Genomic DNA, 27,847 nt, shown 5'->3' with positions numbered 1-27,847 from the left:
GATAATACCTTAAACATAATACATATTGACAATGGGAACAAAGACTTAAAACAAAAATTGAGCTGACAAATCAGCTATGTCCACCAAATAAAGGTTTAGGCTATAAAGCCCAGCATGGGCATCTCACAGCATGCACATTCCAAAGGAACATGGGCAATGTAAAACCTTTGACATTTGCTAAGGTACAGAAACAGTAGAGTGTCAGAATGAGGCTGATGGAGGACCTAATAAGAAAATAAAAGTCAGTTGAAACAGCAAAACTTTCCAAAACTTAAAGTCCTAAGGGACTTAGGAATTCTGAAAAAGTGTCAGATAGTATTACAAAGAAAGGAAATGACAAGTCAGTACATCTGTGAGGGTCATATACGTCAATTTTTTAAAAGTACAGAAGAAACCTTTGTCTCTTTTGTCAAAGCCCCCTTGTTATCAAAGACACTCACCCTTTAACTCTGAAAGATATTATTTACTAGAAAGAAATATTATAGGAGGTCTCCCAATTCCTGCAAAACCAAATATGGTATCCCTATCCATCCCCCACAGACAAAAAAAATCTCCCATAAATTCTTCATTCTACGTCTTGGATTCTCTTGGATTCCTTTTTCCAGAATCAGGGCCTAAAATTACAATGTATACAGTTCCCAGAGAGTCCTGGAATCAGCATAAATACTGCCCCACTGTTTCTTATTTATCAAAGGAGAATGCCTAGAAAGTCAATGAATTGAGTTGCTTCACTTGACATCTTAATATCCAGTTTTTCAACAAAGTCTCATACAGGCCAAGAGGTAAGACATCCTTATATAAAGTCAAGCTTCCATGAAATTCTGGTTCACCAAAACCCTAGGGTGATTCCACGAAGTCTTGTGGAGTAACTACACCAAAGAAGGAATCCACATAGTCAAGTTATGGCTTTCTCAGGAAGATGGAGCTACTTAATCTTAGCAAGGGCAGCGGCTCTTCTTTCTGTGTTCTGGAACAAGGCACGAATTAAAGCTTTTACTTCACTGGAAGAGAATGCAGTTGCCAGCGGCCCTTTTCCATCTGCCCACCTGCAAAAAAGAAAGAATTTTGTCTTTGAAGTGTAATGATTTTAAATTTTATTTCATCCAAATATTTCGTTTTACATGGAAATAAAATAAATTCTAGGTATCTTTCTCTTCTTTACAGATTTACCCATCAGTACCTTAGATGTTCTGCTCATTGGCTGCATCTGTTAGCAGTACAGCTGGATAAAGAAACCAAGAGATAAAGACATGACTATTAGCTCTTTTACTCACTAAGCCTCCTCTGAACTTGATAATTATAACCACCATATTCTCTCAAGCCTTGGACTCTAACTACTTAAAGTGAACAACAGAGAAAACCTGTTTCAAATAAAAAAATATTGGTATTAAAAATATAAAAAGAATTCCCATGAATCAATAATGAAAAAACAACATAATAGAATAAAGGACAAAAAATATGAAGAAGCATTTTACAATACAAGAGATATAAATTACCAAGAAAAAGATGCTTAATCTCATTAGTATTTAGAAAAATTAAAATGACAATGAGCTATTATTTTACACTTGATTATCAAATCTGCTAATTCCAAACACTGGGGAAATGTGAAGAAACAGGATATATAACTATGAAATATGTATACCACAGGATATATGATGCAGCAATAAAAATAAAGTGTAGCTATATATGCCATTATGAATATATTTCAAAGATATGATATTGAACAAAAGGAGTAAGTTAAAAAGGATTCCACTTATATAAAGTTCAAAAGCTGACAAGTCTAATCTTTTTTATTGTTAAGACTATGTGTAAATGTAAAACTATAAAGAAAGGCAAGGGAATTATATAAAATTTAAGTGAGCAGTTACCTCTTAATGAAAAGCATTTGGAGAAGGACACATAGGGGTTTTCAAAGATACCATTTATATTTTTCTTTAGTTATGTAATAAACATATTAATATTTATTCTTTTTATTTAAACTGTGAAAATAATTATCCATGCTATATTACTTCATATGTATATTTTACAATTAAAATGTTTAAATTATACATGAACTAAAGGTGGGTTTTGTGTGTGTGTGAGTGTGTTGGTAAAAAAAGTTCCAATTAGTTACTAGCCTTACATTTACTGAACTCTCTAGGAAGGAAAAAAAAAAAAAAATCTTCCTAAACAGAAAAAAGAAGTTGAGATGTACCAGTACTATAGTTTTTCGCATTAATAAGGAACTAATGATTATTCTCAGGCTGCAAGAAAGCCATTTAAAAGCAGCAAAAAGAAAAATTCCACTGCTCTCTGGAGCATACTGCCTAAAGACATTTTTCTTACCCATTAAGGGTTTATAAATAAACAAATTAAAACTTTGTAATAAACGTAATTAAAAGTATCCTGATGTGATTTTTTTTTCCTAGTAGAAATCTCATTTATGTTATTTTAGAATGGACAATATGTGCTGCAAACTACTCAGACTCATCTAGGATAACTGGTCTAATATATCTGGATATCTGCAGTAAATTAAGCTAAAGTAGACAGACAAGTGACTACAGAGTTGGAGATGGATAACCTTATGTCCTCTAACGGAATTCTTTATGCAAGGTATACTTATTCATGAATCACTACCATCAACACAAAACCATTAATGCATGTGTAACTAAGTCACCAAGTGCAAATACTTGGGGTCCTTCATCTATCACTATTTTGCATAAGAAATACAGTTTATCACCATTTTAAGTAGAGATGTCCTAGTTCTGCACAAAGAAAACAACATATTCTGTAAGTATCATGCCCTCTGTACATTATGATATGATGTAACATACATTTATGGGGCATAGCCACATTAATCAATAGTGTTGGGCAAAAACATCATTCACTATATTTAAGAAAAGAATCCATTCCAGCATATAGCACTTAATCTCTAAAACTATTTACCCCCTGCAGAAAAACAACTGGTGAATCAAAAAGTGGTTTGATGCTGCATATTTCTTTAGTTACACATGGACACAATATTCTTTATTTTGTTTATTTATTTTTATGTAGTGCTGAGGATCAAACCCAGTGACTCACATGTGTGAGGCAAGCGCTCTGCCACTGAGCCACAACCCCAGCCCTGATGCTGAATATTAAAGACATAAAAGTAATTTCTCTATTCATATACCAAAAATCATTATATCCACTGTTGATCAAAGTGAATGAAAATTTCCGTTCAGGAGCCCAACGGAGTGGCACATGCCTATAATCCCAGAAGCTCAGGAGGCTGAGGCAGAAGAATCCCAAATTCAAAGCGAGCTTCAGCAACTTGGTGAGGCCTTAAGCAACTCAGCAAGACTCTGTCTCTAATTAAAATATTAAAAAGAGCTAGGAATGTGGCCCAGTGGTTAAGTACCCTGGGTTCAATTCCCAGTACCCCCCCAAAAATATTCCATTCAGGTATAAAAAAGTTGTACTTATTATAAATACCAGATCATTTGTATTGCATGCCAAAACCACGTTCATGATCCAAATAATATAAATGAGAAGTGTTTATATTTTATCAAATATGAGAAAGTAGTAATGAGATCTACATGATGAGAGCCCATAAAAAGGCCTCAACTACTGAAACTTTTCCCTGAATAATAATAAGATACAAAGAAAAGCACTGCTATTACTGGTGGCACTATTATTCTTTTGTGGCTGTGAAGATATACACGCCTCTATAGAAGGGTTACACGCACCGATCTCCAATTTCTTGCAAGCTAGCTTGTAGCATCATCATCAGTTCTTTGAAAGGCATCCATTTTGACACATAGATGGGAACCTCTTCTTGATATTTCTTGTTCTTGCTTTCTTCAGACAGAGGTGCAAATACTTGGGGTCCTTCATCTATCACTGTTTTGCATAAGGAATACAATTTATCACCATCTTCAGTAGAGATGTCCTAGTTTTGCACAAAGGGAACATAACAGAATTTGAACAATTCAGTAGTAGGGAAAGGGCAGAGCGATCTTCATTACAGGCTGTTCAGGTGGGTCACCTATAGCAATGTGCTTTCTACCCCATTTAATACACCTTACTAGATACTAGATTCCTTCAACTCTCTGAAAATATTCATGTAATCAGAATGACAAAAAACATGTTTCAACAGATTGTCAGTAATTTAGTTTGCCTACATGAAAGAGTTCATTTCTCTAGGAAAAAGTGGTATAGCATCTTGCAAAGCAGGGGATTTATTACAAATGAGGATGTTGTGAGTCTATGCTTTAGAGGCTTCAGCTGGCCAAGTCCAGGCAATTTTCCTTGTAGGATCATACATAAAATCCCAACTGCAACATTTTCCAAAAAAAGTGCTATCTGCCTAAGACTTTATTCACTTTACTAAATGAAGGTATTAACTTGCAAATGCCATACAATACATCTTGGGACTACTGCCCAGTTTCTTATTTCCTCACTCATAATTTGCAGATGCTAGACTTGAGAAGCAGTACAATCTTAGTTTCTTGACTAGGTATAAAAGAGATTACCAAGTCTCCAGCAAAACATAATTAAGACAAAACTGAAAAAAAATAACAGCATGAGTCACATATGAAACATGAACAATTTTTTCCACCATAGTGTTGATTAAAAATGAGATTTCAACATCACTTTTTTAATAGTCACAATTTAATAGTCACAATAGCACTGCATCTCAATTTATATCTGGGGAGGCATATAATGGTCCTTACCTCAAGGGCAGTGATTCTGCTAATGATCTCAGAAATTGCCGTATTTAGTAAAGTCCCCATAGCCTTGCAATATATATTCACTGGCAGGATATCTTGCCACACAGTTCCAAGTCTCTTTAGTTGGTGCAGTACCTGTCAGAAGAATAGAGCTATTTACATAGGAGAGAGATAGTTGCAACTCACATTTTCCAGATTTACATTTATCATTAATGTGTTTCTGGGGAAAGAGGTATATGCAAAGGTGAGGTAATCATATCTGCTTCTTGAATATTTAACCTTAATAATATCCCTGGTAGCTAAAACGTACTGGGAAACTGCAGTAAAAAGATAAAGCACTTAAGAGAGGAGCATGGATAAAAGCCTATATTTCAAACTTCTCCAGTACAAGTTCATGAGTCAACTACAGACTTACTTAATTGTCAACTTAGTGTGTCAATGGAGAGATTAGCTTCCTGTTGTCTCAGTAGGGCAAAAGAATATTTTTAAACATAACTGTGAAAGTTATCTAGATTATCTAGTGGAGGTTATAGGAAATCAAGAAAGCTACTTGTTAGGTACTCTGATGCTTAAAAAGGTATCTAAGGGTAGAGCACAAATTTCAGCGCTAGCAAGAGCCTCCCACCTGCCGGATTGCTTTACTTGCTGCAGAATAATTCTCTTCATCATCCATGTTTGAAAAGTTCCTAGCACTTGACAATCTTTCCAGAAGTTCACCTTTCTGTGCCCGCATTTGGGCCAAAAAGCACTCTGTCCCTATGATAGGAAACCAAAACACAGAATTCTAAAAGATATATTTTTACACACTGTAGAAAACCAGTAGAAAAGGAGAGACAAGCATAAACCATATATCTGTTCTATCCACATGAAAACAATTCTAGGTAACATCACAAAACTGTCCTAATAATACTAGAAAAAAAATCACTAACACAGTTAGCCAAACCCACTCTTAGGAAAATAGATAAATCCTTCTCAATAGTTTGCCTAGAGTCTGAGTCAGCTAAAAAATATTACTTACATGGAAAAAGCTACTTATTATTGTGATATATCTATACCACAGAAGGAAAAAGTCAAGAAGTGAAAAGCTAAGTGAATCATATAGATTCTCTGCTTTTCTCGGCCTATCATTATAGAAAACATATCAATTTAACCCACATTTCATTTCTTTTGACAATCGCAAGTAAAACTGAGGAAGATGTAAGGGGAGGGAGGCAAGGGAGAGCTGTCTTTGGTTTTGCAAAAAAAAAAAGCACTGGCATTAGTGAGCTATTACCAACAACTATCATAGTATAAATCTTATTGTGTCATTTCAACATAAATGATTTGGTGAATTCAATGCACATCAGCAATGAAGTCTGGAACTCTAATGTACCAGGAAATCATAAACCATGTCTTAAAAAAATAATGCTTCTAGAAAATCAAAAGGAAATCAGTAGAGGAAAGGGCCTAAGGGGAGGGAGGAGGGGAGAGAGGAGGGAAAAGAGGAGAGGAGAGAAGAGAGGAGGGGAGGGAGGAGAGGAGGGAGGAAGTCCTGAGAAGTATTGGCCAAATTACATTATGTATTGTGTGCATGTACGAATAAGTAACAACAAATCTCATCCATATGTACAACTATGATACCCAAATTTTAAAAAAAGTAATGCTTCCATAAAGACTGCATTCATTTATAAAATTAAATAACCAGAAACATATACAAATTAAATGCCCTCCCGCTTTCAAAAACAGTGCAGGAACACCACCTAATTTCTAACCCCCTCATTTATAAATTACAAAGATACTAGGCTGAGAAGCTGCATAATCCAAATTTAAGGTATCAGTTACCCAGTCTTCTGAAGCCAGGTACAAGATCCACAAAAGTAGTAGTGCCATCACAAAGAATGGAGGCAAGGCGTAATCTGAACTGATGCCCCAGGGTCAGCAAGTGGTGAGCAATATACATACAGTTATTATGGTGAATAGCAGCCAACTGGGGAAGTTTTTGAAGGTTCTCCCTAGGCAATGAGGAAGGGTAGAAAACAAACCATGTATTATTAAAGTCAAGGTTGATGACAAGTCACTACTCCTCTAAAGCTGTCATGTCTCTATGCTTTAATAATTATCTATTTTGTAGATGCTGAACATAACAAGATACAATCTCATCATTCCCACTCACATTCTGAGTTAGGTTGTTCTGCCTGTGTGACCTTATCCTATAAAACTATCCCAGTGATTAACAAACAAGAAAAACTGAGGGGATCAAAAGTTTACCTGAGTTAACTCTTTGTACTGGAAACCTAGCAAAGGTATGCATACTGCTCTTAAAATTTAATTCTGGTAAATGTAACCACAGGTTTACTTCTCCTTTCTCCAAATTCCTATTTCATTCAGGTAATGAAGCATTTAATATTTTCTAATTCACAAGTTTTTAAAGCCACCAAGAGATTAGGGTCACATGGGAAATAAAGTTAAGCCAGGCGCGGTAGCACACACCTACAATCCCAGAGCTTGGGAGGCTGAGGCAGGAAGATCATGAGTTCACAGCCAACCTGAGCAGCGGTGAAGTGCTAAGCAACTCAGTGAGACTCTGTCTCTAAATAAAATACAAAATAGGGCTGGGTATATAAAAAAAAGCTCAGTGGTGGAGTGACCCAGAGTTCATTCTTTAAAAAAAAAAAAAAAAAGGAATGCTTTAAAAAAAAATTTCAAATAATAAGGGGAGGGAGGCGAAAGCAGAGTCCTTGGCTATGAAATACCTTTCTTGACATTATTAAAAACATTTATGAAAAACATTCAAACTATTTCATTTAAATAACAGAACTTCTGAAGGCTTACAATTGAGTGACCTTTCAGAACATAAAAGAAACCTTTAAAGCCCAAGACATTAAGTGAATAAATACAGCCTAAGATGCTAGAGAGAGTGGCAAATCATACTACACAATTAAAAAGCATTCCCTTGGGACTGGGGTTGTGGCTTGGTGGTAGAGCGCTCACCTAGCATGTCGAGGCCTTGGGTTTGATCCTCAGCACCACATAAAAATAAGTAAATTAAATAAAGGTATTGTGTCCAACTACACCTAAAAAATATTGAAAACAAAATTCTCTTGTATCTTATGTCTGCAAAACTATGAATGCCAAGGGAAAATGTAGTATGTTTACTGGATAGCACTGTGAAATATTGACCTTTCTGGGTTTTCCTGGCACTGAGAATTGAACCCATCCTGAGCCACATCCCTAGCCCTTTCTATTTTTTATTCTGAGACAAGGTCTCACTAAGTTGCTTAGGGTCTTGCTAAGCTGCTGAGGTTGGCTTCAAATTTGTGATCCTCTTGCCTCCTCCTCCCAAGTGAGAGTACAGGCATGTGCTACCACATCCAGCATCTTTCTGTTTCTCAACCAAGATAAGTAAGGCAATTCTTAAAATGTGTAGGCATTAAAACAGGCAAGGCTCTTTTGAGTTTTTAAATTTGCATTATTTACTGTAAGATTCTGTACCCTTATTAATAGTAAATATCTAAGTCCTTTAAAATGGTTCACTGCATTTTATTGTGAATTTCAGTAACCAAAATATCTTTGGTGAAAATATTAAAATAGTAGTTTTAAATAAATAAATATTTTAGACATACAACTATTATACAGAACTGAGATAAAGTAGTACTTACTTATGATATGTTGGTACAACATCATGGAACAAATGAAAGATATTCCTCACTGAGTAGAAAAGTTGGACAGCACTAAAAGGAAAATTAAAATTTAAGAGATATACATAAGGATATACTATAAATGAGAAAAAAATTTCAAACTAAGTACACTTCTAGTGAAGGTCATCAATTAAAAGTACAGTTGCAGGGAAAATCTGCCTTGATCATTGCTGGAAAACACCACTCATCTAGATGGAAATATATTCTCAACCAGTATTTACTAACTAAATTGGAATTCTAAAAACTTGGATATATTAATAGTCTTTAGAACAGTAGCATTCAACCCAAAGCCTCTTTTCCATTTATCATTTTGTGTTCTGCAAGTACCCAGAGTATCCTTTTAGTTACAAATGGAGCTAAGCCTCAGGCAAATGTCACCTACTCACTGATACACACTGCAAAGGGCAAGGTATCAATAAAGGCACTCACTTGGTTCTTTTAGAATCAGCCTGACTTTCAGCTTTCACTTTTTTCTCTTTCTTTCCCAATGCAGAGAGATAAATCAACATTTTCTAGGGATAGAATCTAGCCCTCAAGACTTTTTGCCCTTTAAATTTGGTCTTTAAAACACCTCAAAATATTAAAATGCATTTTAAAAGAGCAAATATAAAACTTGTAACACTTCTCTCTATACAAGAGTGTTTTAACCTATATACCTTGAATAACACAAAGGAATTCCACAAATATTTAGGAAAACAGGTCATGGTTGCTATACTCCAAAACACCTTCACTACCAATTATCATGATAACTGGCTAAATTCATTCATTTTTGCTATATATATCATCTGAGGTTTGACAATGTAGAAAGAAAGGTATTGTACAGTAGGTGGTTTTTGTTTTATTGGCACAATTATACATAGTAGTGAAATTCATTATACCACATTCCTATATGCATAATTTATATCAATAATAGATAATTCAATCAATAAATAAGAGATAATTTGATCAATTTCATTCCCCAGTACCTTCTCTTTCTCTCCATTCTTTCTTCCCCATCTGCTTGCTCTATTCTACTGATGTCCCTTCTATTACTGTTATTTTAATTAGTGCATAATAATTATATATATAAATGGGATTCACTGTGGTATATTCGTACATGAACATAGCATAATATGATCAATTTCCTCTCCCAGTTACTTCCCCGTGTCCTCCCTTTCTTACTCCATCTCCACTCCCCTTCTACTATTCTGTTCAGTGGTTTCCCTTTATTTTCATAAGACCTCTTTTTTATTCCTTTTCTCTAGCTTCCACTTTTGAGAAAAAATATTGACCCTTGACTTTCCAAGTCTGGCTTATTTCACTTAGCATGATATTTTCCACTTCCATCCATTTATCAGCAAATGACACAATTTCACTCTTCTTTATGGCTGGATACAATTCCACTGTGTATATAAACCATATATATATAAGAATATATATATCCTTATCCATTCATCTACTGATGGACACATAGGCTGGTTCCATAACTCAAGTATTATAAACACTGGTATGAATGAATCATTGTTTTGGATAAATACTAAGGAAGGCGTGGGATAGCTGGGTCATACGGTAGTTTCATTCCTAGTTTTTTTTTTTTAATTTTTTAATATTTATTTTTTAGTTTTCGCTGGACACAACATCTTTATTTTATCTTTATGTGGTGCTGAGGATCGAACCCAGCGCCCCGCGCATGCCAGGCAAGCACGCTACCACTTCAGCCACATCCCCAGCCCTAATTCCTAGTTTTTAAAGGAATCTCCATACTGATTTCCAAAATAGTCAGACTAATTTGCAGTCCCTGTGTTTTTTTGTTTGTCCTATTAAAAACCATTTCTTTTAGTGGAATGAATGTCTATAAACATTCAGAATACAAAAATAGTGTTTTCTATCTGCTTTCTCAAAAATTTTTAAAAATATTGCCCTGTATCTCTACTTTCTGGCCTGATATATTTCAGGAGAAAGTCATGAAGAAATAGTTACTCCTGAACTTATTTATTTATTTTTTAAATATTTTATTTTTAGTTGTAGTTGGACACAATACCTTTATTTTATTTTTATGTGATGCTGAGGATAGAACCCAGGGCCTCACACATATTAGACAAGCACTCTACCCCTAAGCCACAACCCCAGCCCTCTCCTGTGTTTATTTTGCCAAAAGAGTATATACTTCCTTTATAAGCAAGCATGCATTTTTACTTCCTACATGTAATTAAAATTAAAAGGACTCATGAGTAGGATTCATTAAAGCCATGGAAGTACCTTGGTAAACATGTTCTTTCTAGAGCAAAATAAAATAAAGGAGTATGTTTTCATACAGAGATTATAAACTACAGATCAGAAAATATGATATGATTATATTATTGTTTTTTACTATGAGGACAAAAATTCAAAAAAAAAATGCTAAGTACAGATTCAAACTAAACAGGCTTTAGCCTTTTGTAAACCTGCTCTACAATCCACTTTGCCTATTCCCTATTTTTGTCTCAGTGGATTCTAGAACAAAGAGCTTATTAAATAAAAAGATCAGTACGAAGTGTAGAGTCGAGTCTAAGGTACCTTCAATACAATGTACATTAGAGGATACCTTGGAAGGTGAAGCCAGATTTGAGGTGTGTACATTCTTTTTCTTTTACTTTGACCAACTAACAAATTATTAGTGCTTTAAAAATAAACATTTTAAATGTAAATTTGATTAGGACCTAAATTTCAAAAGGTAAAAAACTAAAGAAAGAAAGCTGGAACATATGGTACAACTAATACTATTACCTCCACCACCTGTAATATTCAACATTTGAGTACTATTCATTTCTAGGTAATATTCTAGGTTCTTCACATGTACTTTCTCATGTAAAATTATTTCATTTTCATCATAAAAAGTAAAAATTAAATATTATAGTGTTTTATTAAGTGATTAACAATTTTCAGTGTGAGATAAACTTATATGTCCATCTACATACGCGCATCTATTTTTATACCTTGTTCTAACATCTATATTACTATAAATAAAAGTTAGAGGCTAATATATATCTATGTGCTACACTGCATCTTTTTAGAAAAAAATAAATAAATAATTTAAAAACCCCAAAGAATACCAGCTAATATTCTTAATAAATGTCTACTCAGATAAGCATTAACCAAAGCAATGCTATTTTCAGACAACTTGGAATTCATACCATTGGTCACTACTGGTTGTTGCCTCTAATAAAGTCTGATAAGCAAGTTCCATTAACTTCTTCACAGATTCACTGATTCGACATGTAGGCAAAGAAAAGGAATGTTGATCCAATGTATTTTCAGGTTCTAAATTCACTGCTTCATTGTACTCAGTTTTGGATACTTTTTGTACTAAAAGCTTGTTACCCTCATCAGGACTTGGTAAGTCTGGCACACTTATCTTAGAATCAGGAGTAATCTAAGATTAAAACAGAAATATAAAAAATGCATGTTTTCAGAATAATTCAAATGCAAGCACAAAGCAAAGAATAAGACAATGGTAACTTCCATGAAGATAAAGCTGTGGTTCTAAGGAATAACTAAAACATATCAGTAGATAAGGCATTATTTTAACAACTGCTCAATCTTGCGTGACAGCATGTGGTAAGAATAAGCAATCCCGGGGCTGGGGGGGTCGCTCAAGCGGTAGCGCGCTCGCCTGGCATGCGTGCGGCCTGGGTTCGATCCTCAGCACCACATACAAAGATGTTGTATCCACCGAAAACTAAAAAATAAATATTAAAATTCTCTCTCTCTCTCTCTTTTTTTTTTAAAAAAAAAAAGAAAGAAATAAGCAATCTCTCTAACTACAAAATTCTTTATGGAAAAGTAAAACTGTGCAACTGTGCAACTGGCTCAAGACTTCATGTCTACAGGTCTACAAAGTTGAGTATAGTGGCATGGACCTGTAGTCTCAACTACTCAGAAGGCTGAGGCAGAAGGATCACTTAAACCCAGAAGTTCAAGATCAGCCTGGGCAACATAGATTCTGTCTCAAAAGGACAAAATTTTTTAATTAATTAATTAAAATAAAAATAGATGCAGTCATGCATGGTATAATCCCAGTGACTCAGGAGGCTGAGGCAAGAAGATGACAAGACTGAGGACAGCACTGGCAACTTAGTGAGATTTTTGTCTCAAAAAATTTCAAAAAGGGGCTAGGGATGTAGCTTGGTGGTAGAGTATACCAGGGTTCAATCCCCAGTGCAAGAAGAAAGAAGAGAAAGAAGGGGAAAGGAAGAGAAGAAAAAAAAAAACCTTCAAAAATCATCTTTCAAGCTGGGGATATAGCTCAGTTGGTAGAGTGCTTGCCTTGCATGCACAAGGCTCTGGGGTTCGTTCCCCAAGCACCATAAAAAATAAAAAATCATCTTTCAGACTAGACTATTGATTATTAAGACCAGTATAATTCTGTGTTCCATTAACTACATTATGAGCACATATGTTAATTTAAGGAAAAACTAATTCAGATTACTGTATTCTACCCCTAAAAAACAAAACTCAAAATCAAAACTGAAGAAGCCTCCTTAACATTTACATGGAATGAGGATTACTAGACTTGGTTGGGACTAAACTGATGAAAAGCAACTGAGGTTGAAAGTCTGGAGACAGTGATATCTTGTTTTTGTTTTGGTACTAGGGTTGAATACAGAGGTGCTTTACCAGTTGAGTTACACCCCAACCCTTTTTATTTTTTGTTTTGAAGCAGGGTCTCACTAAGGTGATTTAGGCCTTGAAAAGTTGCTGATGTTGGCCTTAAACTTACAATCCTCCTGCCTCAGCCTTCTGAGTCACTGGGATTACAGATATTCACCACTGTGCCTAGTTTGAGACGGTGACAGTTTTTAATCTAACTTTCTGCAAAGTCATTTAATGTTTTTTTTTTCAATTTTCTCACAAAATATACTAATAATGGCTTTCAAACCTTGCTTCTCAAAGATGCCTCAGGAACCCCAAAAAAAAAAAAGAGGTAGAGAGAAAGAAAGATATTAAGTAGGTAGAGGTAGGAAGTTTCCCAGTTCCACTGTAGGAACAGGAAGCAGCTCTGCTCTGCACATACTGGACCTGTTGGGAAATTTTCTTTTTTCTTCTTTTTTTTTTTTTTTATTTTTTTTTAGTTATAGATGGACACAATACTTTTATTTAATTTATTTATTTTGAGTGTGGTGCTGAGGATCAAACCCAGTGCCTCATACTTGCAAGGCAAGGGCTCTGCCACTGAGCCACAATCCCAGCCCAGGAAATTTTCTGATAGAAAACAATCCAAGTTTAATAAAAATGTTTAAGTCAGCAAACCTGACTTCCAAATCCACAAAATGATATAATAATTTCCACTTCTGAGGGCTATTATCAAGCTTAAATGAGAATATACTGGGTGTGGTAAAGGAGGATCACAATTTCAAAGCCAGACTCAGCAATTTAGCAAGGCCCTAAGCAACTTAGGGAGACCCTGTCTCTAAATAAGATACAAAAAAAAAAGGCTGGGGATGTGGCTCAGTGGTTAACCGCTCAGAGACCCAATCCACAATGCCAAAAAAAAGTCACTTCACAAAAAGGGCAAAGGACTCAAAGATGGAATAATGTAAGAGCTAATACGGTTCTCTAAGGTCAAAATATAAAAACATCTTCAAAAATGAATTGTACTGGGCCAGGCGTGGTGGTGCATGGCCATAATCCTAGCAGCTCGGGAGGCTGAAACAAGAGGATCATGAGTTCAAAGCTAGCCTCAGCAAAAGCGAGGTGCTAATAAACAACTCAGTAAGACCCTGTCTCTAAATAAAATACAAAACATAGGGCTGGGGATGTGGCTCAGTGGTGGAGTGCCCCTGAGTTAGATCCCCAGTACCACCGCTGCCTCAAAAAAAAAAAAAAAAAAAAAAAAAAAATGAATATACTGTTTTATGAATATTGTGCTTTTCATGACAGGCCAAAATTAGTCCTTGTCTTTCATATTTTCCCTAAGGTTGTAAAGATGTACTAATTGATACATGAACTAATAGGAACACTGTGCCAATTTTGTAAGAATCTCAATGTTTGAATCATTTATTCAGTGATAGTATTTATCAGAAAGTATATCCAGCTTATTCAAAAAACCAAACAGTATAAAGCCACAAAAGCAAAGAAAAGTAGTAAAACTTTTGTTTGCATCTTCTGGTTAGAAAGGCCAAATTGAAATTATTGAGCTTCTTCATTAGACAGCCAAATGCAATACTACTCTGCCCCTTACTGATTTAGACTCAACAGTGGTACTTAATACCCTTCTTATAGCAACAAAGTGTATTAAGTTGAATGTTAGGATAATAATATTTACGTATGTGAACTGGGTCCTAATACTGATTCTTTAACTGCCTGAATTATTGTATGCAAATGATTCACTGGGAATATTCCCATATAATTTCAAAGTTGTTACATACCAAGGCAAAGCCTTAATTAGTACAGGCTTTAGCAAAGTGAGATTTCATTGCTTCTTGGATGATATTTAGTTTATATTTTGTTTAATATTATTTTCATAGGAAGCAAAATCTATGACTTACAAACCTAAATCATTTTTACATCAAAAAGCTACTCTGTCAGCATTAGAGTTATAAATAAATGTTATCTTTTGGGGAAAACAATCTAGTATTTAGCCATATGAGCTATGTTTATTATGAAGTTAATGTTCAACAGTTACTTTTGAATAATTTCTTCATCTTCTGTAATGCTATCCTAGTGGCAGAGCTCATTAATTCATTTATGCCCGGATATCTTACAGGATTTGTGGCTTCCAGCTAGTTAGTTCTTTGGGATTTTAAGTCTTCTGGGAGTGGGGGGTACAAGGGATTGATCTCAGAGCCATTCAACCACTGAGTCATATCCCCAGCCCCTTTTTTTCTTTTTTCTTTTGGTATTTTATTTAGAGACAGAGGCTTACTGAGTTGCTTAGTGTCTCACTTTTACTGAGGCTGGCTTTGAACTCAAGATCCTCCTGATTCAGACTCCCAAATCACTGAGATTATAGGTGTACACGACCACACCTGGCAAGATACTGATTTCTTAACCTAGGAATTCAAACACTGATCCTTTTGAGTGAAGAATTTGAAGTTTTTTTAAGACCTCTTTAGGAGCAGTCATCTCAAACTAATTATGAACTCCAAGCTCCCTTCCCAGGTAACTGTTGAAAGCAATGGCATCATAATACTCCCCTGGAATGGCTAGAAGTGATTATGATCTTTTGATTAAGAAAGCTGTCACTTAAAAAAAATTATACTGTTTGCCTGCTAGTCATGCATATCTTGAAATCATTTTGCTATGTTTATAATGAAGAATCTTCTTGGTAACAAATTATTAATTTTTTGAATATTACTAATTATCACTGCCACCTATTTCCTATGCCCTTTTCTTGCTTTGTTTTTCTTCATGTTATATAACAACCAGCATTTTGTATATTTACTATCTGTCCCTTTCTAAGAAGTTAAAGACTATTTTTTTTCTTTTGGGAAAATGAGAATATTTAGGGGACTATTTTAGAACTTATATATAAGACTATGAAAAGTAAACTGAAATTATTTTAGAAAAGCCAAAAAGAGCTTTTCAAAGTTGGAAAATTTATAGCTCAGTTGGTAGAAGGCTTGCCTCGCATGCACAAGGCCCTAGGTTCAATCCCCAGCATCACCAAAAAAAAGAAAATTCAAAGTTGGAAAATTTAGATTTCATTCCAGGGTCTAAATGCCAAGAGCAAGAACCAGGACAGAATTCTGGAGCAGTAGTTGTTAACCAGGGACAATTTTGGCAACATCTTGAGATACCAGCATCCAATCAATTGAAGACATAATTCAGGAATGCTGCTAAACATCTCACTAGACAGCCCTGGCCTAAAGGAAGCTACATATTAGTACATAGGTACAAAGGGAAAATGTAATTTCCTAGAATGGCAGAAAAAAACTGAATAGGGGGCTCAGAGATTATCTAGTTCAATTATATTACATTACACAAGAGGAAAAAGAAGTTCAAAAGGATTAAAAGATCAAGCCCAGGACAGGCATGGTGGGGTACACCTACAATCCAGGTTATTCATAGGCTGAGGCAGGAGAATCACAAGATTGAGGTCAGCCTGGGCAACTGAGTTAATACCGTATTTCAAATTTTTTTAAATAAATAAATAAAAAGAGTTGGAATGCAGCTCAGTGGTAGAGTACCCCTGGATTTAATCTCTAGTATCTCAAAAAAAAAAAAAAAAAAAAGTTCATCAAAACTAGAGTCACAGAGTAATGAGCAATTCATTAATAATACTGCTTACATCAAGAAGCTGTATAGGTTACTGAGATATACTAATTCACTTAACAAATATTGAGTGAATAGATTAGCAGTTAGTACACAGAGGTATGTGCCGGGAACTTTCACTGGAGATAATGGCAGTAAACAAACAAACAAACAAAAAAAGTCTCTCATGAAACATACTTCTTAGAAAGGGACAAATAATAAATATACAAAATACTGGCTGTAATGTAACATGAAGAAAAACAAAGCAAGAAAAGGGCTTAGGAAATAGGTGGCAGTGATAATTATTAAAAAACGAGTTAGAGCTGGGTGTGCTAATGCATGTCCATGTCTACAATCCCAACTACTCAGGATTAGGTAGGAAGATCACAACTTCAAGAATCTCTGGGCAACTTAGTGAGACCCTATCTCAAAAAGGGCTGGGGATAAAGCTCAGTGGTACAGCACTTGTCTATTATGCACAAGGCCCTGGGGTTTAATACTCAGTAGCTCCCCCTCAAAAAAAATAGTGGGGTCAGGAAGGACTTTAATAGAAAAGTCATGACAGGCATGATGGTACACTCCTGTAATCCCAGCAGCTCAGGAGGCTGAAGCAGGAGGATCAAGAGTCAAAGCCAGCCTCCGCAACAGTAGGCGCTATGCCACACCATGAGACTCTGTCTCTAAATAAAATACAAAATAGAGCTGGGGATGTGGTTCAGAGGTTGAGTGCCCCTGAGTTCAATCTCTGGTACCCCCGCTATCCCCCCCCAAAAAAATAGAAAAGTCATGTGGGTATCTCCAATAAAAATGTTACAAGCAGAGGGAACAGGAAATTCAAAAATTCTGCCACCAAGTAGAGACCTGGCACATTCAAGCATCCCTATGAATCCAAGTGCCTGGAACAGTGAAAGAAAAATGCATAACAGATGGAGTTAACCAGGTGTGGTAGCACACACCTGCAATCCTTGGGAGGCTGAAGCAGGAGGATAGCAAGTTCAAAGACAGCTTCAGCAAAAAGCAAGTGCTAAGCAACTCAGTGAGAATCTGTCTCTGGAAAAAGGGGCTGGGGATGTGGCTCAGTGTGGAGTGCCCCTGAGTTCAATACCCCATACCAAAAAAAAAAAAAAAAGAGAGATGGAGTCAGAGAAGACATGGATCACATAAGGCCTTGTAGGCCACTGGAAAGTAAGTGGGTCTTTTTCTAAATTAGATGGAAAGCCGCTGAATTTTGGTAAGAATGACATAATCAGGTACTATTTATTTTAAAAGAAACCCACAGCACAGTTACTAGCACTGAATAGTTTTCAGTTCTCATAACAAAATTACCTGAAAATGTGTTAACATCTGTGGACTTCATATGGCTAATTAAATAGTTCACTGAAACAAACATGAGAACAGGGTACCAGAAAATGTAGCATGGCAAAGAAGGGATTAATAACAAACCCAGTCCCCTTCAGCAGAAAAATGGCTGAGAATCTTTTATTAAGGAATTGCCTCAGTCTGTCTTAAATCAAGTAATAACTTGCATTTAACAAATATTATTTTATATAAAAACAAACAAAAAATGCATAGAAGTATCTAAGGCCAAAGGAATAAATTACTCTTACTGTAAATAAATTAGTCCACTGCCCTTGCAATTAATTACTTAAACCCTAATGTTTTTAATATTTATATAAAAAATATAAATTTTTAATTTTTATATATATACGTTTTTTTAAAAGTTGTTAATGGGCCTTTATTTTATTTATTTACTTACTTACTTATTTGTATGTGGTGCCGAGAATTGAACGCAGTACCTCACACATGCCAGGCTTATTCTAATGTTTTAACTGTTTTACTTCTTATCTTCAAAACTAGTTCCCCTCTATTAGTTTAAGAGATAAAGTCATCATTTTCACAATAGAATACAACCTCTGAACATAATAAAGTCTAAGTATATATGTCACAAAGCTGTGAACTTAACCCTGAAATAATAATCTACTAATTTCAACAAAACTAATCCATTACATTTATGTAGGCTTTTTCGGTTTATACAACACTTTCAAATGCATTATCTTTCTGGACCTCACAATTCCTGATGAAGAAGTAGATATCAGGACTACATTAAAGAGAATAAAACTCACACTCCAAAGATTAATAATTTGCCTCCATAAGCCCAGCAACTATCATACTTACTCTCTTCCACATTACCACAGTGTCTCAAAAATGAGCTGATTCCTAAATATAATGTAGTACAACCCTGGTACCTTCACAGTGTTGTGGATTTCAGAGGTCATCAGGTTTCTAGCTGCCACAATCACATCCTGGCACTTTTTGTTAGCAAAATGAGAATTGATATTACGAGCATATTTCAGCAAATCAGTAGAATCTCCTTTTAAAAATTTCATCTCCTTTAGGGCATTTTCAAATTCTTCAGTGGACTGTATGATCTGGAAGAAGAAAGCATAAGAAAAAGAAAAGAATTATATGTAGTCATCCCTCAGTATGTGTGGGAGATTGGTTCCAGGACCCTTATCAGATACTAAATTCTGTTGACATTAAAGTCCCATATATAAAAAGGGAACAGTATTTGCATATAACCCACACACATCCTCCTGTATACTTTAAGTCATCTCTAGATTACTTACAACAATACAACATAAATGCTATGTAAATAACGGCTATACTGTATTTAGGGAATAATAACAAGAAGAAAAGTTTGTACATATTCAGTAGCAATCGAAATTTTTTCCAAACATTTTCGATCTGTAGTTGGTTGAATCCATGGATGCAGAAACCATAGATACAAAGAGTCAACTGTACAAATATTCCATTTCAATGTTAAAATTTCAAACCCAACACACAGAAAAAATAAGAACCAAATGGTCATTTAGGTCTTAAAGCAAACCATCAGTCACCAGGTTTAAAAATATATAGTTTTCCAGTCTTAAATCTATTAGGAAGAATATCTTCAACAGAAATTTGACTCTGGTAAAGGTGTAAAAATCTTTAAAATAAATACACCTTTTTTAATTCAGGGAAACACTAAAAACAAGCCAACAAGTGTCACAAAAAAACCTACTATAAGTGAAACAAGTATAAAAAAAAAAAAACTTTAAAAATACACTTAAATAAGAAAACATACTTCCTCAAAGAGGCAAGAAGTCAGAAAAGAAACTGAGTTATAGAAAATTTGTTTCTACTCTGTATTTATAATTTTTTTCAAGATATAACCAAAGAATAAAAGATCTGAAAATAAAAACAAAGCCAACAGCAAACAATAGTGTCCCAAAACCTTCTATAATATCTCTGCTCTTTACCTCTTCATATTGCTGTAGCTTGCTGCTATTTGTTGGGATAGAATAAACCAAGCAGTTTTTGATGAGACACTCAGACAAATCCTCCCAGATTACATCACCAAGCATCTCAGCCAATATGATCGTAGATGGTTTTTCAATTTCTAAGTCAGTGTCAAGAGGCAAATCTAAATTCAAAAGAAAAAGGTTTTAAATGAGAAACCATTTACAATCCTCAAATATTCTTAAGCTGCCTAGTTTTCCACAAATCTTTCATTTTAAGATGATGGGAAAGAAAACAGTCCAGATAACTCTATGCCATCTCAACTATGTTGTACAATACATGACATACAATTATGATTTTTATTTTCACTGCTCAACTGAATTTTGTGTACTAAATCACTGCTTATACTCTTTAAAAAGGTACAAGCCATCTACATTGTAATCACCTACTTTTAAGCTACTGATCTAATTATATGACAAACAGAAGATCTGCACTCAAAAATTAAAACTAGAGTAAAATCCCACTTTACTAATGAATAAACATACTTTTTCATCTCTGCATAGGATCTGTTTACCTTAAATAAATTATCAACAAATACTTTAAAGTTACATCTAGTCTACTAAACATATTTCAATGCCTCCTCTATAATTATCTCATGGTAGTGTTATCCAACACATTTTGAAAATGTTATATTTAAAATATCCTATTAATTGCCAGGTGTGGTGGTGTACATCTACAATCCTAGCAACTCAAGAGGCTGAGTCAGGAAGATTGCAAGTTTGAGACCAGCCTCAGCAACTTAATGAGGCCCTAAGCAACTTAGCAAGACCCTGTCTCAAAATGAAAAATAAAAAGGACTGGGGATATGGCTCAGTGATTAAGTACCCCTGAATTCAATCCCCAGAACCGAAAAATAATAAATAATACTTAAGAATATTGGCTTTTGAGACAGTACAAAAGGCAGAGGAACAATAAATGGGAGCAGCTATTTTGGATCTAGTTCTGACTTGTCAAGAAAGACCTTAAGAAATAAAAATCTTAGAAGATGACCATATTACCTTCAATACTTTGTTATATCTAAAGTTTAGGCCTACACTGTCCAATACACTAATAACCAGTCACAATTTGCTACTGAGCACTTGAAATATGGCTAATATTACTGAGGAACTAATTTTTTAAAAAAACTTTAATTAATTTAAATTCAAGTTTTCAAATGGAACAGGGAGCCTTGTAGTAATGGAATAGTCTGTACCTTTTTTTTTTTTTTTTTTAGTACTGGGGCTTGAACCTGGGAGCACTTTACCACTCAGCTACATCCCTAGCCCTTTTTTTTTTTTTAAAGAGAGAGTGAGAGAGAGAGAGAATTTTTTAATATTTATTTTTTAAGTTTTCGGCGGACACAACATCTTTGTATGTGGTGCTGAGGATCGAACCCAGGCCGCACGCATGCCAGGCGAGCGCGCTACCGCTTGAGCCACATCCCCAGCCCCCATTCCCAGCCCTTTTTACTTTTTATTTTGAAACAGGGTTCCACTAAGTTGCTTAGGCTGGTCTTAAAACTTGTGATCCTCTTGCCTCAGCCCCCAACTCACTACGATTAGAGCCGTACATCCTCATGCTTGGCTTAAAGTGAACAATCTTAAGGAACATTTTCAGCAAAATTAGTCATTTAAAATCATAAGGATCAACAAAAAAATGTGATTTTTACCAAGATCTAAACTTTTTAACTTTGGCCAGTTACAAAACGACTTGGATTCTTATGCCAAAAGAAAATAATTTTCAGATGAAGAAATGACAAAAGAAACTATTATTTAAGTTTTCTTCTTTAATTATGAGGAAATATATTTTCAAACACGTGAAAGAGGGGCTAGGGATATAGCTCAATTGATAAAAGTGCTTGTCTCACATGCACAAGGCCCTGGATTCAATCCCCAGAACCTCCAAATAAAACCTAAGATTTTTTTGGGGGGAGGGAATACCAGGGATTGAAGTTGGGGGCACTCAACCACTGGGCTACATCCCCAGCCCCATTTTGTATTTTATTTAGAGACAGATCCCAATGAGTTGCTTAGTACCTCACTTTTGTTGAGGCTGGCTTTGAACTCGTGATCCTCCTGCCTCAGGCGTGCGCCACCATGCCCGGCATGAAAGATTTTTAATTAAGCCAGCATAAAATATTGCCCATAAAACATAAAATCTTTCTAATAATATCAAAGATCAACTGATTCAATTTGTGAAAAAATGCAAATACTTTTCTTTAGCTTTAGATGATACTTTATAGATAACATTTTGTCTAAAAGGACTTCCAAATATACAGAGAAATGCTGTCAATTCACAGCCAACATCAATCTTATGGCATATATTTTTTAAATCTTTCACATTTGTCAAAGAAAAATTTCAGTTAGACATGAAAAAATTAGTTTCTATCACAACAGTGTTCCAGTGCCATGTTGGGTTAAAAAAAATATCCAGATTTACTGGAATCTTAAAATAAGATACTGATGATTTCCTTATTATTTCATTCCACTGCATGATAAATATTTGTGTTGGAAGTTTTATTCTGAAACAGACTATATGAACCATGTAACAAATATAGCTGTTAAAATCATTCAGTTTATAAATATGCAAAGATTATAAATTATCCCTGGTTTATGGAAATGTCGAAAGAAACAGATCCTATGCTCTTTAATGCTTATTAGTTAAGTTTGCAAGAGATTTAGAAAGATTTATTGCACTATTATCTTCAATATTTTCTTAAAAGAAAAGGAATGCTTGCCAAACACTCAAATAATCTAAAATACAAAATGGCAATGTACTTGTTTTGCTACTGATATCACATTATATATAAATAAAGTATATGTAAATTTTCCAACTTATATATAAATACACAAAGACTTTCCAAGGACTGAACTGTCCCCACAAAATTCATATTTTGAAGTCCTAACACCCAATGTACAGTATTTGGAGTTTAGGGTCTTTAAAGGAGTAATGAAGGTTAAATTAGGTCATTATGGTAAATTCCTGATTCAATATTACTGGTGTCCTTAATAAGAAAGAGACACACCAGAGATGGGAGCACACTGAGAAAATGTCATGTGAGGCACAGCTAGAAGGCCACAAAACAAGGAAAGAGGCTTTAGGAAAAACCAAACCTGCCAACAACAGAAGAGAAATAATGATAAGGCCAACTTAAAACTATGTAATTAAAAAAAAACTAAAAATGTTTATATTGGTAATAAGATGTAGATGTATTGTAAAGAATATGAAAATCCAACTTATATCACAGGAATAAGACCTGATCTGGATGGTTCCATGTAAAATAAATAACATTCAGTAAAGCAGATACTACAGGGAAACATATTTTGAACAAATTTTTAAAGAACTACCCTGAAAATTAAATTTGCCTTTGGGTAATAGTATTTAGTACAGATGGGTGATGTACAGATTTTAAAAAACAAAACAGAACACTTCCAGGTACTCAGAGTTGCCCTCAAAGCAGAATGGAATACCTCAAAAGGAAGTGAGCTTCCTCTCACTAAAGATGCTCAGGGTACTATCAGACCAACTGAGGGAATCATAAAGAGGAGAGTAAAGCATCAGAGATATCTGGATTTAATCGGCTCTGATTCTTTCCAATTCTGGGGTGCTTTAAAACTCTGTTTATATCTAATAAAAAAGTTGTTTTTGTTTTATGGTACCAGGGGAATGAACCCAGGGGCATTTCACCACTCAGCTTCATCCTCAACACTTTTAATTTTTTATTTTTGAGAGACAGCCTGTTAAATTGCTGAAGTTGGCCTCAAACTTGCAATCCTCCTGTCCCAGCCTCCTAAGTCACTGGAATTAAAGATGTGCACTATCGTACCAGGCAAATAAATCTTAAATTGCATTTTTCCCCAAGTAAAGAACCTAGGAACAAGAAAACTACCTTGCAGTATTGCAGCTTATATAAGGCTTAGGATTTTTTTTTTTATTTCTTCCTGACAAAACTTTACAAAAGAAGCCAGGTGTGATGGCGCTACTCAGAAGTCTGAGGCAGGAGGACTACAAGTTTGAGACCAGCCTGGGCACCATGACAAGAACATTCTCAAATTTTTTAAAAAAAGGTGAGTGAAGATAGAGATTTTCTCAATGGTAGAGTGTCTCTGGGTTCAATCCCTAGTATTGCAAAACAACAATATAAACCATACAAAGACTTTCTTGCTTTACAAACGAATTACATATATATAACTAAACAGTATATGAGTGTCCGGAAAGCCTAAAAACAATAGCATTGTGTGTGTGTGTGTGTGTGTGTGTGTGCGCGCGCGCGCGCACACACACACCTTGGGGTTGAACACAGGAGCATTCTACCTCTGAGCCATACTCCCACATCACCACATCCCCACATCCCCAGTCCTTTTATTTATTTACTTATTTTCTCCTTTTATATTGAGATAAGAGTCTCACTAAGTTGCCCAGGCTGGCTTCAAACTTATGATCCTGTTGCCTCAGCCTCTAGAGTCACTGAGATTATAGGCATGTGCCACCATGCCCAGCTACAGCACTTTTTAATTTTCTCCAGAGTCAGAATGTTGGCTAAACTATTCAACAAGACAATGAGAAAAGCAAAATGAAGATAAGTCAAATTGATTTTAAAAAAAACAACAGTAATAAAATAAAACACCAAAGAAAACTTTATTTCTAATAGGATGATAAATAAAATAAACTGATTCAAAGCAACACAGAAACTGGTTATTCCTAATGTGAATAAACATCTAACCAATAGGCTAAGCTGAAATGTAACTTATTTTTTATGTTAAACCCAGTTTGTTTGTTTACATCAGATTAATGGGATTTTCCCACTGAAACTTGTAAAACATTTAGTTAATATCTCCTCCTGTAATTAATGCAAGATTCCCAAAATGTAATGTTACTAGAAGTTCAGTAAGAAAATTAGATCCTGGCATTTAACTAAATTACAAATACAGAATCTGGTGGTACCACTGATGACAAGACTTGTCAATATAGAGCAGGGAAGAAATGCAAAGTAGGCAAGAAATAAGAAGGTAATTACTTTGTTCCTTTGGCATCACTTACTTCTGATCCTCCCTTCATTCACATTACAGGCATTTCAACTTTAAAATAACATAATATTTACTTTATAAAACAATATTTGTTTTTCCAAAGTATAAAAGCACTATTTTGGGGATACACACCTAGAAGCTGTTTCTGAAGCACTTCTAGCACGAGTCGGATCTTTTCAAAAACTTCAGATGGTGATGGATGTTCCAAGTCAGACACGAGAGATTCGAAACGAACAATAACTATATTAGGCTGGCTTTCTATCACTGCATAAAGGGATGGGCAAGATGCCAAAGGCCTAAGGATATACTTCAGCAGCATCTGACCTAAAAATCATATGAATATTCACCAAAAATCATGAGGAAACTTCTAAAGAGTAAACGTGCAAAAAAAAAAAAAAAAAAAAATCTATTATCTATATAGTTCATCCTCACAACCAAAATACATATACTATGACTTTGTGCACTACAAGTATTCCCACTGAAATTTTCTGATTTTAAAAAACAAAATAAGTAAATAGAAACTATGTTTTTTCTAAAGGAAAAAAGAAAAAATACAAGCCCTTTTTCTCCTTTTGATGAATCATGAGGCAAAACACTGTCATAAATATTCTCCAGAATATACTTTATAATCTTGTCATCCTTTTAACACTAGGCCTCCTGTGCCTTTAATATGAATGAAACAAACCATATGCTTTACCGAATGATTTAAGCTTAGTGTGTAGTTCTCCAAGGATAGAAAATGCCAACAAGACAGAACTCATGGATGGCATAAGGGTCTTCTCCTCTTTCTGGGATTGTTCAGTACACAAATGAAGTTCTGTTTGCAGGCAAGATTTTAAACTGCTGGTATCTAAGAATAAAGGGAAAAAAATATCAGTTGCTTGAGCAATACACAATCTCACTTCTACTCCTCAGAGCCTATTCTCCACTGAGATTTCTAAGCATGTAGTTTCATTACAATATATTTTAATACAACCAAATATTAATTATGACATGCATGTCACTGGCATCACTTTAAAACAGGAAATGGTTTTTTTGGTATGTCCAGAGAAACAAATTAATTGTAAAAGATGACTGCCTAAAAGAAATGCTTACTAAATATATACTGAATGACAAACTGAAAGCAAAGGACAAAAAATGAGTTCCTAGTTCTATAGACCTCCTTTTCTATGTTCTTTTATTTTGGTACCAGGGCTTGAACTCAGGGGCACTTGACCACTGAACCACATCCCCAGTCCTATTTTGTATTTTATTTAGAAACAGGGTCTCACTGAGTTGCTTAGCACTTCACTTTTGCTGTGGCTGGCTTTGAACTCATGATCCTCCTGCCTCAGCCTCCCAAGCCACTGGGATTACAGGTGTGAGCCACTGCACCTGGCTTCTGTGTGCTTTTTTTTAACAAGAGATATATCTGCCTGGGCTGGGGTTGTATCTCAGTGGCAAAGCACTTGCCTCGCACCTGTGAAGCAATGGGTTTGATCCTCAGCACCACATAAAAATAAATAAATAAAACAAAGTTATTGGGCTAGGATCGTAGCTCAGGGGCAAAGCATTTGGCTCACACATGTGAAGCACTGGGTTTGATCCTCAGCACCACATAAAAATAAATAAAATAAAGGTATGCTGTCCATCTATAACTACAAAAAAAATTGTAAAAACAAAGTTACTGTGTCCATCTACAACTAAAAAAAGATACACCTGCCAAACAAGTTGTAATATTGTGACAAAAAGCCCAACACACCTGCCATCTTCTCTTCAGCCTACTTGTAAGCAGAATCCAAAATTGTTTTCCAAAATTACTTCCTTCAAAATACTCATATTTCCCCCAAGAACTGAAAAAGAACTGAGCCAAACCCATCTTCTACCCATAATCCCTCTTGCTCTGCCCCTCCTGCCTTCTTTCCTCAGCAAGAGAGAATGGCTAAATGGTTTCCTTAAGCTTTCCATCCAAGACAACTGCTGGGATTAGTTCTGTTGATACAGGTACATTCTATGAGGCTATAAGAAACTTCGCATGGTCTCAAACTACTACCTCCTTCTCCACCCCACCCTTACCATGTAGACCTTAACCACTAATCATCCATCCTCTCTTTCCTACAGAAGGGGAAAGAAAAAAAGGTGGAAGGAAAGTAAAGTGAGGTCACTTTAGGGACTCCTTGTTTATCATAAGGTTTCAACATAGACTTGGGGGACTAATAACTGAAACTTCATCTTCCAATACAAAATATTCAGAGTTCAAACTGGTTCTGGCAGATTAAGCAAAGCAGTCCACCTGAGGTCAGAAGCACCTTTTGATGATGGGAACTTCCATACAATCAACTTCTGCCACTCTTCTCCAAGGTGATAAAGTATGTTCTGTTTCTGTATTGTGAGCTCCATGCTGAGAGATTTCAATATTTTTAAATCAAAGCATTTTCTGGATTTTAATAACTTCAAACATTTCTGTGCCTGGTAGTGAAATGGAAGCATTGTTAAATACTCCACCTGGACTCAGAGAAATTAAGAATATATTTGTATAATAATAAAGAATACACAGAACACAACGTATACTAAGAACAAGGATAGCACTAATTGGTTATGTTTTACAGAAAGCTTTTAGTACCTCTTCCAGGTGCTGAGCAGCAATGACATATTTCTTCTCTGTTAACGCACAATTATATTCTTCAATAGCAGTAGAAAACTGAAAAGAGAAGTCCAAGTTATGAAGTATTTTATTGTATACGCCCTAGTATTTCAAGTCTGTTTTTTAAAAATATGAAAAAAGCAGGGCACAAAGGTGCTTGCCTAGAATCCCAGTGACTTGGGAGACTGAGACAGGAGGATCATGAGATTGAGGCCAGCTGTGGCAACTTAGTGAGACCCTGTCTCAAAAAGTAAAAAGAACTAGGGATGTAGCTCAGTGGTAAAGCACTTCCAGGTTCAA

The 27,847-nt window shown here is 35.2% G+C and overlaps 1 protein-coding gene across 2 annotated transcripts in view; it reads right to left on the bottom strand.

Moving 5' to 3' along the window:
* Positions 1 to 442: 442 nt before the first annotated feature.
* Zw10 (zw10 kinetochore protein) overlaps positions 443 to 27,847 on the bottom strand; it is a 35,175-nt gene continuing 7,770 nt past the window's right edge. The window contains exons 4-16 of one of the 2 annotated variants that reach the window (XM_046465409.2): positions 27,527 to 27,604; positions 27,213 to 27,372; positions 25,622 to 25,774; positions 25,057 to 25,248; positions 19,879 to 20,042; positions 18,826 to 19,008; positions 11,521 to 11,759; positions 8,330 to 8,401; positions 6,513 to 6,682; positions 5,317 to 5,447; positions 4,695 to 4,826; positions 3,708 to 3,910; positions 443 to 1,046 (exon numbers count right to left, since the gene is read on the bottom strand). In XM_046465409.2, coding sequence (XP_046321365.1) covers positions 926 to 1,046; positions 3,708 to 3,910; positions 4,695 to 4,826; positions 5,317 to 5,447; positions 6,513 to 6,682; positions 8,330 to 8,401; positions 11,521 to 11,759; positions 18,826 to 19,008; positions 19,879 to 20,042; positions 25,057 to 25,248; positions 25,622 to 25,774; positions 27,213 to 27,372; positions 27,527 to 27,604 — 1,998 coding nt within the window. In that variant the 3' untranslated portion in view covers positions 443 to 925. The remainder of the gene's footprint in view (positions 1,047 to 3,707; positions 3,911 to 4,694; positions 4,827 to 5,316; positions 5,448 to 6,512; positions 6,683 to 8,329; positions 8,402 to 11,520; positions 11,760 to 18,825; positions 19,009 to 19,878; positions 20,043 to 25,056; positions 25,249 to 25,621; positions 25,775 to 27,212; positions 27,373 to 27,526; positions 27,605 to 27,847) is intronic. The other variant, XM_046465419.2, reaches the window with a different exon arrangement.

The sequence above is a fragment of the Marmota monax genome, unplaced genomic scaffold (genome assembly GCF_021218885.2).
Source record: "Marmota monax isolate L192 unplaced genomic scaffold, Marmota_monax_Labrador192_F-V1.1 WCK01_AAM20220418_F8-fsc00045, whole genome shotgun sequence".
In the NCBI taxonomy this organism is placed as follows: Eukaryota; Metazoa; Chordata; class Mammalia; order Rodentia; family Sciuridae; genus Marmota; species Marmota monax.
Note: the sequence above shows the minus strand (reverse complement) of the source record. Positions and strands in the feature narration are given on the sequence as shown.